Below are 14962 nucleotides of genomic sequence, written 5' to 3' on the forward strand. Positions count from 1 at the left end.
TATTTTAGAACATTTGGCAATTTATCTGAACTCAGTAGATTGCTGTGTGCCATATGACATTCATAGAAATAAAAATGCACAAAAAAATAAATATTCCATAAAGTAACAACATTTAATATTGAAAGTACAAACCCCAATATGGTACCAAAAGTGTAAACATATGTAAAAAAAGACACACAAAGGAAAATTTGGCCCTAACCAATCTGGCGCCCTAGGCAAGATTTTAGGTGCCCCCCCCCCCCCCCCCCCCCCCACATGTGAAGTGTATATACTCACAAGAAACCGAATAGCTTTGTCTTTGACCTTTTTTTTTTACTTACAACTATACCTAATATATAAAGGGGTGGAAAAGTGACTATTACCTGCAGGGCAAACATTAGCTAACCAGAAGGCAATAACAATGTAAACAAAAAACACCTGCTTAAAATATCTAATACAAATGTCCCTGAGGAATGTAAGGTGGGAGTACTGTAATTACCTAACGTTACATTATTATTTTCCATAACAATTTAGCCCCCTCCACAATATTAACCCGACGTTAAAACAGAACTAGCTATTTATTGATTAGCAATTGCCGAATCATGTAACATTAGCTTAATGCTAAAAAGCCAGCTACTATCATATTCTGTAACAGACAAATAATTTCATGTAGGCTAACGTTACCTACCTGCTACCTCTGTCTTTTCTCGTTTCTCCTCCTCTTCTTTCTTCCCTGGGCACCTGACAGTTTTGGCCGTTTTGACATCTTGTGTTGATTTTTTGATGTGGTGACGTCCAAAAAGAGTCATAATACGGGAAGGGAGGGGGCGCACCGTGCGAGGGGGGGGGGGGGGGGGGGGGGGGGCGTAATGTTGTAACAAATAATATTTCTATTAAATAGGCTTTACTTTGTATTTTAATTAACGTGGGATTATTTTTTGTATTTAAAAATAATAGTACCAACTTTTTTTTTTTTTTTTTTCTCCAACATTTGTGGCACTGGCGTGGCGCCCCCTGATGGACGGCGCCCTTAGCATTTGCCTATACGGCCTATGCTACGGGCCGGCCCTGCCTCAATCAGTTAATATAAACTTATTTCACGTTGTAGATATAATCGAACGTAATAGCGCATAAAATAACAACATGAAAAATAACGTCACAGTTACTTTGCTGAGTAAGTAATTACTCTTACAATGAGGTAACTGAATTGCTACCTCAATTACTTTTTGGGAGAAGTAATTTGTAAATGTAAATATTTTCTTTTTTATGGTAAGATGACCAACATTAAATGCCAATAAAAATTGGTAGATGTTACCATGAATTGATTTACGTGGACCCCGACTTAAATAACTTGAAAGACTTATTCGGGTGTTACCATTTAGTGGTCAATTGTACGGAACATGTATTGTACTGTGCAATCTACTAATAAAAGTTTCAATCAATCAATCAGATGTCTCATGCATGTTCGAAAACCCCACAAGATAGACTGAATGTGCAGTAAATGATTGAGTGCCTCCATGGTGATGCCCAGGCCCGGCCCTAACCAATCTGGCGCCCTAGGCAAGATTTTAGGTGGCGCCCCCCCACATCGGCAGTGAAGTGTATATACTCACAAGAAACCGAATAGCTTTGTCTTTGACCTTTTTTTTTTACTTACAACTATACCTAATATATAAAGGGGTGGAAAAGTGACTATTACCTGCAGGGCAAACATTAGCTAACCAGAAGGCAACAAAAAACACCTGCTTAAAAGATCTAATACAAATGTCCCTGAGGAATGTAAGGTGGGAGTACTGTAATTACCTAACGTTACATTATTATTTTCCATAACAATTTAGCCCCCTCCACAATATTAACCCGACGTTAAAACAGAACTAGCTATTTATTGATTAGCAATTGCCGAATCATGTAACATTAGCTTAATGCTAAAAAGCCAGCTACTATCATATTCTGTAACAGACAAATAATTTCATGTAGGCTAACGTTACCTACCTGCTACCTCTGTCTTTTCTCGTTTCTCCTCCTCTTCTTTTCTCTTTTTTCTTCCCTGGGCACCTGACAGTTTTGGTCGTTTTGACATCTTGTGTTGATTTTTTGATGTGGTGACGTCCAAAAAGAGTCATGATACGGGAAGGGAGGGGGCGCACCGTGTGTGTGTGTGGGGGGGGGGGGGGGGGGCGTAATGTTGTAACAAATAATATTTCTATTAAATAGGCTTTACTTTGCATTTTAATTAACGTGGGATTATTTTTTTGTATTTAGAAATAATAGTACCAACTTTTTTTTTTTTTTTTTTTTTTTTCTCCAACATTTGTGGAACTGGCGTGGCGCCCCCTGATGGACGGCGCCCTTAGCATTTGTCTATACGGCCTATGCCACGGGCCGGCCCTGGTGATGCCCCTTATAGAACACAGGAAATTCTCAGTTAAATAAGGTGCTATGCACCACTTTTCAATTGTACCCGCAGTCTTAGTAGATCACACAGTTTTATAGATTACACACAGTGTTTAGTGCGTGGTATTTGGATCTTAGTAAATCAGGCCCTAGAAGTTACATGAGTGACTGATTTTTTCTTTTCCACCTTCTCAGTGGAAACATGCTGTGTGCTACATTCAAATGTTTTCTCTCATCTTCTAGTTTCATCACATGGAACAGAAAATGTGTTCTGACACCCAAAAACAAGTAAGGCACACTGACCTCCATGAGGAATCCACACCGGTGCATGTTGATCAGCGCTGCAATCACCAACTGCAGGAAGCATTGAGTGTAAATAATTGTTTTATAAAAAATAACAATAACATTCTAGGGTGGGCGCCAAGCGGCGTCTTACATCTTGGATGATAATGAGATTGTTAATGTAGTTGAGCTCAGTCTGCACAAACTCCCACAGAGCTTCCTGCTGGTGACGCTGCGTCTGAGTCATCGCCTGGCAACGAAAACAGAGAAGAGTCAAGTAAGAGCACTCATTCCTAGTGGAATTCACAAAACTGAACTAGGTACAAGTTTGTGGAACCTAATAATCTATCATTTGCGTCTCCCCATTCTAAAATTTAGTGACTACATTGGCTAAAAAGAAACAATTGAACCTTTTAAACACGTGTAAAAATAAGTTTAATGTACTCAGAGTGAAATTTTCTTGATCATAAAAATATAGAAACACCACAACAGCTAGCATATGTTACACATAGTGGTTTAATAAACAAATATATACAGTTATCGCAAATAGAAGTTAAGCTTTGTAAAACTTAGTGAAAGTTACACATCATAACTTCACTTTTTAAGTGAAGTCTAGATATATCCTGTGGTGTACCCCAGGGGTCAATACTGGGACCAAGATTGTTCAATCTTTATATAAACGACATTTGTAAGGTTACAAAGGACTTAAAGTTGGTTTTATTTGCAGACGACACAACTGCTTTCTGTTCAGGAGAGAGCACACAGAAGATAATACAAATAATAACAGAAGAAATGAACAAATTAAAAAGATGGTTTGACAAAAACAGACTATCTTTGAATCTCAGTAAAACTAAAATAATGCTATTTGGTAATAGTAGAAAAGAGCATCATACACAAATACAAATAGACGAAGTAGACATAGAAAGGGTAAAAGAAACTAGATTTTTGGGAGTATTAATAGATGATCAAATGAACTGGAAATCTCATATACAAAACATACAACATAAGGTGGCAAAAAACATTTCAATAATGAATAAAGCAAAATATGTCCTGGGCCAAAAATCACTACATATTCTCTACTGCTCGCTAGTGTTACCATATCTGAGTTATTGTGCAGAAATATGGGGAAATAACTACAAATGTGCGCTACATTCGCTAACCGTGTTACAAAAAAGATCAGTTAGAATAATACATAATGTTGGATATAGAGAACACACAAACCCTTTATTTATTAAGTCAGAAATATTAAAGTTTGGTGATTTGGTAAAATTGCAAACAGCTAAAATGATGTACAAAGCAAACTATAACCTGCTACCAAAGAATGTACAACAATTCTTCTCAACTAAAGAGGAGAAATATAACCTTAGAGGAAAAAATAATTTAAAACATTTATATGCACGTACAACACTTAAAACTTTTAGCATATCAGTATGTGGAATTAAATTATGGAATGGATTAAGTAAAGAAGTTAAAAATTGTACTGATATGATCCAGTTTAAGAGGTTGTTCAAAATAATAGTGCTTACAGAGTACAAAAAAGAAGAATTATGAGAAATACTTTCAACCTTATTGAAAATAAGATATTCTTCATCTCAGTATGTTAATAATTACTTAATTAATTAATTAATTACATATTACAAAACTGTTGTATACTAATTCATAGATGTTATTTTATTATATAAAAAGGTCAGTAAATGATTCTATATATTTGTAAACGCTTGAAGTGGGAAAGGGGTAGGATTAAATAAGCTTTGCTTCTTCCTACTCCTTTTCGGGCATGATGTAAAATGAAATGATATGAAATTGTGTGATGTATTATGATGTAAGTGTGTTCATGTTCGAAATAAACTAAAGAAAGAAAACAAGAAAGAAAGTTTATTTATTTATTTTATTTAGTGCCATACAAGTGAAAAACTAATGTAACCACTGTAAAAACACTTGACCTTTGATAATAACAGTAACAACACAGGGAGTTTTTCTGATTTAATAATCAATAGGAGCTTGATTTTTTACCTATTAAACAATTTTTTTTACTATTGTAAATACAAATAATCATACATTTTCCTCGTTCTTAACTAGGGATGGGCACTGAAACCTGATTCCATATTGGCACTTAAACGGTAGTAACCGAAATGAAAAAATAAGCAGCAATTGTTGCCTCATTTTGGTGCTAAAAGAATGCAGACCCAGCCACCTGCAACAAGTGATTGAGAGTGATATTATACAAGTAAAGTCACAGAGTCTAAAACTCTTTTTTTTTTTTTTAACTTTTTTGCTGACCTTCACATTCCAACAGCAGCCCTCATAACACCGTTAGTGCCTCAACGCTAGCCACTACAACGCAGCACTTCCTTATGCACCGATGACAGTGCGAGTAAGGTTGAACTCTGGAACACCAGATATTATGAGCATCAAATATTACAACTGAAGTTGTAATCCTTTTTTTTTCACATTCTCTATGTCTATGAATGTTCTCATTCATCCAGGTCATTGTCATCTCAGGACATTCAATCGATCGCAACTGGACTGTTTGGTTTGTCTTAGAAGACGTTTCGCCGCTCATACAAATAGGCTTCATCAGTTCATGCTCAAAGACCTAGATTGGTCAGATGTAGTTCAGCGGCTGGTGCCAAAACCCCAAATATTTATACTCCAAAAACCAGGGCGAGGATGGTTTTCACCCTGTCGTAGTGAGAAAAACAACTCTTTTAATGCAAACGAGCAATCCTAACTGTCAAAGCCAATGACAATCGTTGAAATGTAAATTTCCCTTGTTAGCATTAAGGTATTGTATGCAGAACGATCGTTGTGGATTGACTACTAGGAATCCCCTGCGTAAGCATTCCATTCAGCTGTAAACTAATGACACAAATGGCATTCTGGTCACCTTCTGGTCACATTCTGGTCACCTTCTGTGACCAGAATATTTCTAACTCCTGTTTTTTGTTGGAGGCTAAATTGCAGAGTATTTTAGGAATGGACTGTGTTGTATGTGGGAGACAGGTGGTGTCGTAGACCACCTCCTCTGTTCTGGGATGGTTTTTCAACCTTGACATAGATGGCTTCCCTCACTCCTCTTTCATATCATCCGTCCTCCCTGTCCAGAATACATTGTTGTTCTCAAAGGAGTGCCGTTTCTCCCTGAGGTGCAGGTAGACAGCTGAGTCTTGGCCTGAAGAGTTTGCCCGTCCGTGCTGTGCCATGCGTCGGCTTAGTGGTTGTTTTGTTTCCCCGATACATGAATCAGTGCATTCATCATTACACTAGATAGCATACACCAGATTGTTTTTGTGGGTGTGGGGTGTCTCAGGGTCTTGCCTGGTTTGAAGTGTATTGGGATGTTGTGTTGCTTAAAAATGATTTGGAGTTTCTCAGATAGATCTGATACATATGGAATGACAATCTTTTTGCGTCTGTCACGTCTGCGTCTATCACCTTCCATCCATCCATCCATCCATCTTCTTCCGCTTATCCGAGTGTCGGGTCGCGGGGGCAGCAGCCTAAGCAGGGAAGCCCAGACTTCCCTCTCCCCAGCCACTTCGTCCAGCTCTTCCCGTGGGACCCCGAGGCGTTCCCAGGCCAGCCGGGAGACATAGTCTTCCCAACGTGTCCTGGGTCTTCCCCGCGGCCTCCTACCGGTCGGACGTGCCCTAAACACCTCCCTAGGGAGGCGTTCGGGTGGCATCCTGACCAGATGCCCGAACCACCTCATCTGGCTCCTCTCGATGTGGAGGAGCAGCGGCTTTACTTTGAGCTCCTCCCGGATGGCAGAGCTTCTCACCCTATCTCTAAGGGAGAGCCCCGCCACCCGGTGGAGGAAACTCATTTCGGCCGCTTGTACCCGTGATCTTGTCCTTTCGGTCATAACCCAAAGCTCATGATCATAGGTGAGGATGGGAACATAGATCGACCGGTAAATTGAGAGTTTTGCCTTCCGGCTCAGCTCCTTCTTCACCACAACGGATCGATACAGCGTCCGCATTACTGAAGACGCCGCACCGATCCGCCTGTCGATCTCACGATCCACTCTTCCCCCACTCGTGAACAAGACTCCGAGGTACTTGAACTCCTCCACTTGGGGCAAGATCTCCTCCCCAACCCGGAGATGGCACTCCACCCTTTTCCGGGCAAGAACCATGGACTCGGACTTGGAGGTGCTGATTCTCATCCCAGTCGCTTCACACTCAGCTGCGAACCGATCCAGTGAGAGCTGAAGATCCTGGCCAAATGAAGCCATCAGGACCACATCATCTGCAAAAAGCAGAGACCTAATCCTGCAGCCACCAAACCAGATCCCCTCAACACCTTGACTGCGCCTAGAAATTCTGTCCATAAAAGTTATGAACAGAATCGGTGACAAAGGGCAGCCTTGGCGGAGTCCAACCCTCACTGGAAACGTGTCCGACTTACTACCGGCCATGCGGACCAAGCTATGGCACTGATCATACAGGGAGCGGACTGCCACAATCAGACAGTCCGATACCTCTCTGAGCACTCCCCACAGGACTTCCCGAGGGACACGGTCGAATGCCTTCTCCAAGTCCACAAAACACATGTAGACTGGTTGGGCAAACTCCCATGCACCCTCAAGGACCCTGCCGAGAGTATAGAGCTGGTCCACAGTTCCACGACCAGGACGAAAACCACACTGTTCCTCCTGAATCCGAGGTTCGACTATCCGGCGTAGCCTCCTCTCCAGTACACCTGAATAGACCTTACCGGGAAGGCTGAGGAGTGTGATCCCACGATAGTTAGAACACACCCTCCGGTTCCCCTTCTTAAAGAGAGGAACCACCACCCCGGTCTGCCAATCCAGTGGTACCGCCCCCGATGTCCACGCGATGCTGCAGAGTCTTGTCAACCAAGACAGCCCCACAGCATCCAGAGCCTTAAGGAACTCCGGGCGGATCTCATCTACCCCCGGGGCCTTGCCACCGAGGAGCTTTTTAACTACCTCAGCAACCTCAGCCCCAGAAATAGGAGAGCCCACCACAGACTCCCCAGGCACTGCTTCCTCATAGGAAGACGTGTTGGTGGGATTGAGGAGGTCTTCGAAGTATTCCCTCCACCGATCCACTGCGGATGTTGTCTATCACCTTATTCCTCCATATCCACTGAAACATCTTCCAAGACAAACCAAGCAGTCCAGTTGCGATCGATTGAATGACACATTCTCTATGTTCTGTATTGCTGCAATAATTATGACAATTTGTTGTAGATTGTATTTCTTATTTGTTATACTTACTGTTATAATAGAAGCATTTAAATCACTAGGCTGTTTAACTTCAATGTTACAATTTTCCACAAAAATAAATTGGTATTTTTTTTTTCAAAAATGTGCAAGTTTTCCAATTTGTAAGTACTACCCGATCGGTACCGGAAGAACTGATCGGTCCAAGCATGCGCAATCACTATGTCACTTGCTGTCAACTTGTTTTACGGCAGTTATGTTTGTTCACTATTATTATGGTTAAATTTTTTTGGTAATCTTCAGTTCAATAATGTCATATAAAAGATTACATGCAAACTAGAGATGCGCGGATAGGCAATTATTTCATCCGCAACCGCATCAGAAAGTCGTCAACCATCCGCAATCCACCCGATCCAACATTTGATCAGAACCGCATCCGCCCGCACCCGCCCGTTGTTATATATCTAATATAGACGATGCAAGGCATTAGTGAGGTTATAAAGCTTTTGCCTGTTAAAGAAAAGAGACTGATCCAATGCAGCATTCGCGTGCCACGCTGTCACGACCCAGACGCACACCAGTGCGCAATCATATGGGAGCCGCGCTGAGCGCACCTCCAAGCGCGTCTCGCTGCTGGCGACGGCCGGGTATATGGGCCCGACGCTCCAGCGCCATCCATTTTCAGGGCTAGTTGATTCGGCAGGTGGGTTGTTACACACTCCTTAGCGGGTTCCAACTTCCATGGCCACCGTCCTAGCTGCTGTCTATATCAACCAGGGTGAGCCCAACCCCTTTCGTGAGCGCACTGCGCGCGGAGTGACCCCTGTTACGCGCCCCCGGCAACAGTGGTGGCGGGCAGGTAAGCTGCGCGGGCGGAGCGCGCGGAGTGACCCCTGTTACGAGCCCCCGGCCACGGGGGTGGCGGGCAGGTAAGCTGCTTACCTGCTGCGCGTGACGCCGGCCGCGGCGAAGGCGGACGAGGCGGGGTGTCGGTGCGGTGGGCGCGGTGGTGACCCTGGACGTGCGTCGGGCCCTTCTCGCGGATCGCCTCAGCTACGGCTCCCGGTGGGGTCCTCTCGGGGGAAGGGGTCTCGGTCCCGGACCCCGGCGAGGCGTCGGGGGCCTTCTCCGCTCCGTAAAAGTGTCCATCTCTTTTTTTTTTTTCTTCTGTTGTGGCATATGCTGCAGGTGCCTGCTCGTTTTTCGTATGTGGGTAACAACATTTAACTATGTATATATATTTCCGAATTGGTTTAACTGCCACCCGCCTGAATCTATTTAAAATCTACATCTAATTTTTTTAAATTTCAATCGCCCGACCCGACCCGACCCGACCCGCTGATAAAATCTAATTTTTTTTAAATTTCATCCGCCCGATTCGCGGATAATCCGCGGACTCCGCGGTTGTGCCCGCAAACCGCGCATCTCTAATGCAAACAAAACAAATGGTTTGCACACTTTTCACATTTTTCAACCAATTCGACCCATCCACACACACTTCTCTTCCGATATATTGAACGCAAAACATGTTTTCCCCTTCCCAAAATTCACGTTTTTTCCGGAATTTCCGGCAATTTTCTCCCCATTGACAATGAATAGGAAATATGTAATGGACTACATGTCCCACATTTATCATTCGATTTGAACGGTTCCACCATCCACACACCCCACTCACCCTGGACATTCGAGCCAGCATGTTTCCCGGTTTCGAAAATTTCCTGATTACCCGTATCTACCAGGAATTTCGCCACATTGAAAATTAATGGGCAATATACAAACCTCTCCTTTCCTTATCCCTTACTTCTCATCCAATTCGGACCGTATTAACATCCACACACTCCATTCACCCTGGACATTTTAACATTTCAGTTCCGCTTACACGTATCGGCGCTTCGGCGGCTTACGCACATAGGGCATTCACAGCCAATTCTTACCAGAATTGCAAATTTTAGTTAATTTATTACTTTGTTGATATTGTTATATCGTCTTACATTGTTGTATATTTATATTGTTTAATTATTCACAAAATGCATTATATTATTCATATATTTTATTCCCATTATAATTCTGATCAGCGAAGGCAAACTCACAAAATCCTTTATCTTAAAAAAAAATCAAGTAAAAAGGAAAAGCAGTGGTGGCCCTGTGTTTACTTGACGTTGGACTGATACTAACAGTATTGCTCACCATTCTTGTGATAGTGTCCAATGTTTCCCCCAGAAAAGGTTAGTTAAGGTGGTGTCTCTCCGGGGGAAAGGGGGCAGTGGTGAAGTAGGCTGGGTTCGTCGTGTGAAGAAGCCTACAATTTTTTGTTGTTTTTTCCACTCTGTATGCTGAATGGCAATATCCGATATATATCTCGATATTTTTTCGGTAAAGTAAAAACAAAACACAAAACAGTCCTAGTTACCTGAGAAACTAAGTATGTCATTATTTTGACTTAGTAAATATTGACTTCGTAAGACAAAATAATCACTAAGTCAAATTAATGACTTACAGTAAACAAGCGTTTGCAATAAGCGTTTGAAAAAAAGAGTTAAAGGTGGGGCATATGCTCAACTCATCATGCTTAATTTATTACAGCATTTGGGAAGCCTGTAGTTGATTTTTATTATGTAAATGTTATATTTTTATCAACATGTGATAGCAGGGACCCTGCCATTCAAAACTAGGCTGCTACATTACTAATGATTAATGTAGCATCAAGGGTGGAATTGGGGGTTAAATCACCAAAAATGATTCCTGGGCGCGGCCACCACTGCTGCTCACTACTCCCCTCACCTCCCAGTGGGTGATCAAGGGTGATGGGTCAAATGCAGAGAATAATTTCGCCATACCTCGTGTGTGTGTGACAATCATTGGTACTTTAACTTTTAACTATAGCTGAAAAAATAGTACAGTAGTAATAGGAGAGACTATTCATCCCTGAACACTATGGAGTTCATGTAGGCTTTATGATGCAGTAACTTTATTATATCAAGTATCAGAGACTGAAACTCTTCATTTAACATAATGTCCTTTTTTGCTGCTTCAACGCAGAAAAAAGGTAAAGTGAAATAACTTAGTTGTTAATGTAGGTCAATAATGCGTGTCTTTCTCTCAGACAGACAAGGCTTTTCTGTCCGTAACACACACGCACGCACACAAACACCGCAAAATGAGGTAACGTAACGCTAAAAGCTAATTAGCCTTCACCTAAAGGACTGCGAGCGAGCTGAGCTGCCGCTTATATTTCTAGAACGTCAACGGGCTCATAGTGATGTTAGTAGTAGTTGACTGGGAGGTGTTTATTATAATTTGGGGAGAGTCCGCTGCCTTATGCTCACCTGTTAAACACCTTTCTACTAACCCGCACAGTCTCTCTTCTCTGCCTGCCTCTACCGTGAGCAGGGGCGCCGCTAGGGATTTTGGGTCCCATGAAAATAATCTTTACAGGGCCCCCAACACAGTGTCATTATTTTTTCTGTATTATAATTTCATCATCATTAGGGGCCTCTCTGGGCCCCCCTCCATCATGGGCCCCTAGAATCCGTCTCCTTTACCCCCCCCTTTTCGGCGCCCCTGGCCGTGAGCACTGACTCCATGCGCTTTGAATACTCACTGCTGATTGGCTGTTACCGCTCTGAATACGCACTGCTGATTGGCTGTTACCGCTCTGTGTGTAACAATGTGGGTGGGACAATGCTGGGTGCTGCAGAGACGTACTGACAGAAGCAGAGGCAGTACAAAGCGTAGCAGCTTGTTAAGACTTTAGTATAGCACCAAATGATAATATAAATACATTTAATAAAGTCAAATACAAATAAGGCAACAAGAGAAGTATCCTACACTTCTATTTTGTAAAGTAAATCTGAACATCCGATATGGGCATCTACATCAACTATATGATTTGCCCGAGAAGCTGGACAGGACAACAAAAAAATATACAGGTAAAAGCCAGTAAATTAGAATATTTTGAAAAACTTGATTTATTTCAGTAATTGCATTCAAAAGGTGTAACTTGTACATTATATTTATTCATTGCACACAGACTGATGCATTCAAATGTTTATTTCATTTAATTTTGATGATTTGAAGTGGCAACAAATGAAAATCCAAAATTCCGTGTGTCACAAAATTAGATTATTACTTAAGGCTAATACAAAAAAGGGATTTTTAGAAATGTTGGCCAACTGAAAAGTATGAAAATGAAAAATATGAGCATGTACAATACTCAATACTTGGTTGGAGCTCCTTTTGCCTCAATTACTGCGTTAATGCGGCGTGGCATGGAGTCGATGAGTTTCTGGCACTGCTCAGGTGTTATGAGAGCCCAGGTTGCTCTGATAGTGGCCTTCAACTCTTCTGCGTTTTTGGGTCTGGCATTCTGCATCTTCCTTTTCACAATACCCCACAGATTTTCTATGGGGCTAAGGTCAGGGGAGTTGGCGGGCCAATTTAGAACAGAAATACCATGGTCCGTAAACCAGGCACGGGTAGATTTTGCGCTGTGTGCAGGCGCCAAGTCCTGTTGGAACTTGAAATCTCCATCTCCATAGAGCAGGTCAGCAGCAGGAAGCATGAAGTGCTCTAAAACTTGCTGGTAGACGGCTGCGTTGACCCTGGATCTCAGGAAACAGAGTGGACCGACACCAGCAGATGACATGGCACCCCAAACCATCACTGATGGTGGAAACTTTACACTAGACTTCAGGCAACGTGGATCCTGTGCCTCTCCTGTCTTCCCCCAGACTCTGGGACCTCGATTTCCAAAGGAAATGCAAAATTTGCATGGTTGGGTGATGGTTTGGGGTGCCATGTCATCTGCTGGTGTCGGTCCACTCTGTTTCCTGAGATCCAGGGTCAACGCAGCCGTCTACCAGCAAGTTTTAGAGCACTTCATGCTTCCTGCTGCTGACCTGCTCTATGGAGATGGAGATTTCAAGTTCCAACAGGACTTGGCGCCTGCACACAGCGCAAAATCTACCCGTGCCTGGTTTACGGACCATGGTATTTCTGTTCTAAATTGGCCCGCCAACTCCCCTGACCTTAGCCCCATAGAAAATCTGTGGGGTATTGTGAAAAGGAAGATGCAGAATGCCAGACCCAAAAACGCAGAAGTGTTGAAGGCCACTATCAGAGCAACCTGGGCTCTCATAACACCTGAGCAGTGCCAGAAACTCATCGACTCCATGCCACGCCGCATTAACGCAGTAATTGAGGCAAAAGGAGCTCCAACCAAGTATTGAGTATTGTACATGCTCATATTTTTCATTTTCATACTTTTCAGTTGGCCAACATTTCTAAAAATCCCTTTTTTGTATTAGCCTTAAGTAATATTCTAATTTTGTGACACACGGAATTTTGGATTTTCATTTGTTGCCACTTCAAATCATCAAAATTAGATGAAATAAACATTTGAATGCATCAGTCTGTGTGCAATGAATAAATATAATGTACAAGTTACACCTATTGAATGCAATTACTGAAATAAATCAAGTTTTTCAAAATATTCTAATTTACTGGCTTTTACCTGTATATATTTTTTTAAAATACAAAAACAAAACAAAAAAAAGACTTTAGTTTAGGCGGTGGCTCTTTGTTGTTAAGGCGGCCGCCTTAACAACAAAGCGCTGCGGGAAACCCTGGTGTCTGTGTGTGTGACACCTGCAGTCCGTAGAGGAGCTTCTCCATGACACAATACCTTTTTCTTTTTTTTTTACTTCAGAAAGGGTCCTTACCGAGTGAGATTTGACAATGTCGGTCCAGTTACTTTCCAACATGCTTCCATTACTTTGTTCTTTCCAACTCCACGTCATGTTGGTGGGCACAGCAAAGGCCTCCAGCTCCTGCTTGAGAACATCCAGCTGATTCCGTTCCTTAGAGAAAAAATGTCAATGGTTGGTTCAGTTATTTCATGTCCCAATAGGGCACCGTTTCTGTTTCTGTGCCCTCTCTAATTACCCCTTCAAGGAACATAGTGTGGTAAATTACACTGTGTACCATTTTCGTATATGATTGTGAACTAGCATGTATTTGTATTTGGTCACAGAATCCTTTAGATGATTATCCTATTAAGGAAATATGCCCTTAGATAGCTTTGGGTGCAGATGTCCATCACAAGCTCTCCAGAGAGTGGTGGCTCATGGCCCCCGGACATTGGGGAACTTAAAGGATAGCAGCAGTTGGATTTTCAGAGGAAGTGTAAACACATTAGCAACATCTGGTAGGAAGCCCTCACAAGTAGCAGAAGAGGATAGGGATCGGAGGTCACACGACTCAAACCAATCAGAGGAAATAGATTGACTGGCCAAGCAACAAATTGGGCTTTGTCCAGAATAGCCGGCTCCAAGGCTAGAGTTAAGAAGAGCGGGGGTCTTCGTGCAAAAGGTATCTTGGGACAGTGGTCCGAGAGGACATCAGAAGCTGCAGTTCCAGTCTGAGGCTCGCTGAAACAAATAAACTGTTTTGTTCGACGATTCCTCGTTGGCGTCTTCTTGGCTCATCACCCATCACACAGTCACTCTGTCCTGGGAGAGTGGCACGACCAACGGATATACAACAATAGATATGCAATATAAAGGTGTAAAACTACCCCGAGATGTAATTGTACTTTTAGGAACATTACACGTTTACACTTGCATAGTTCAACATTATATATAGTTTATACACAAGTCTACTTAGTCCCTAGAGTGTTCCTTAAGTCTTGTGCATTCTCTTCTGTACAGAATGCAGTAGTGTCATCGACAAACAGTACTATTTTTATGTTCTGGTCATTTATTTGTCAAAAATAGATGTGGTCTTAGTATTGACCCATGCGGTACACCGCAAACTACTTTTAGATTTTTTTTCAGCTGGTGTAGTGTGGTAACAGCAAAACAAGGTTGTACCCCAGCAGTTGGACTCCTGTCTGATGCTCCAGTGTTGAAAAAAACATTTCTGATCGTCTCTCTGGGTACGGTTACTCCTGTCCCAACGGTCGCATAGACAATTTTCGGTCTTGTCCCTTTCTGGAAACAAAAGGAATAAATACAGGAATATATTACAGTAACAATGATTTATAAATACATGAATTATAAAATGTCTATCCCTAAATGTTTATAAATAAACATGTGTTAGTAATGCGACATAAAATGT

At 42.2% G+C, this 14962-nt stretch overlaps 1 protein-coding gene across 2 annotated transcripts in view; it reads right to left on the reverse strand.

The window, feature by feature from the left end:
* The window catches only part of plekhg6 (pleckstrin homology domain containing, family G (with RhoGef domain) member 6), a 66945-nt gene that overhangs the window by 32764 nt on the left and 19219 nt on the right, over positions 1 to 14962 (reverse strand). For both annotated transcript variants that reach the window (XM_061948033.2, XM_061948025.2), the window contains 4 exons: positions 14716 to 14835; positions 13567 to 13704; positions 2810 to 2905; positions 2677 to 2727 (listed from right to left, as the gene is read on the reverse strand). In XM_061948033.2, the coding sequence (XP_061804017.1) occupies positions 2677 to 2727; positions 2810 to 2905; positions 13567 to 13704; positions 14716 to 14835 (405 nt within the window). The remainder of the gene's footprint in view (positions 1 to 2676; positions 2728 to 2809; positions 2906 to 13566; positions 13705 to 14715; positions 14836 to 14962) is intronic.

This window comes from Nerophis lumbriciformis, linkage group LG04, assembly GCF_033978685.3.
Source record: "Nerophis lumbriciformis linkage group LG04, RoL_Nlum_v2.1, whole genome shotgun sequence".
NCBI lineage: Eukaryota > Metazoa > Chordata > Actinopteri > Syngnathiformes > Syngnathidae > Nerophis > Nerophis lumbriciformis.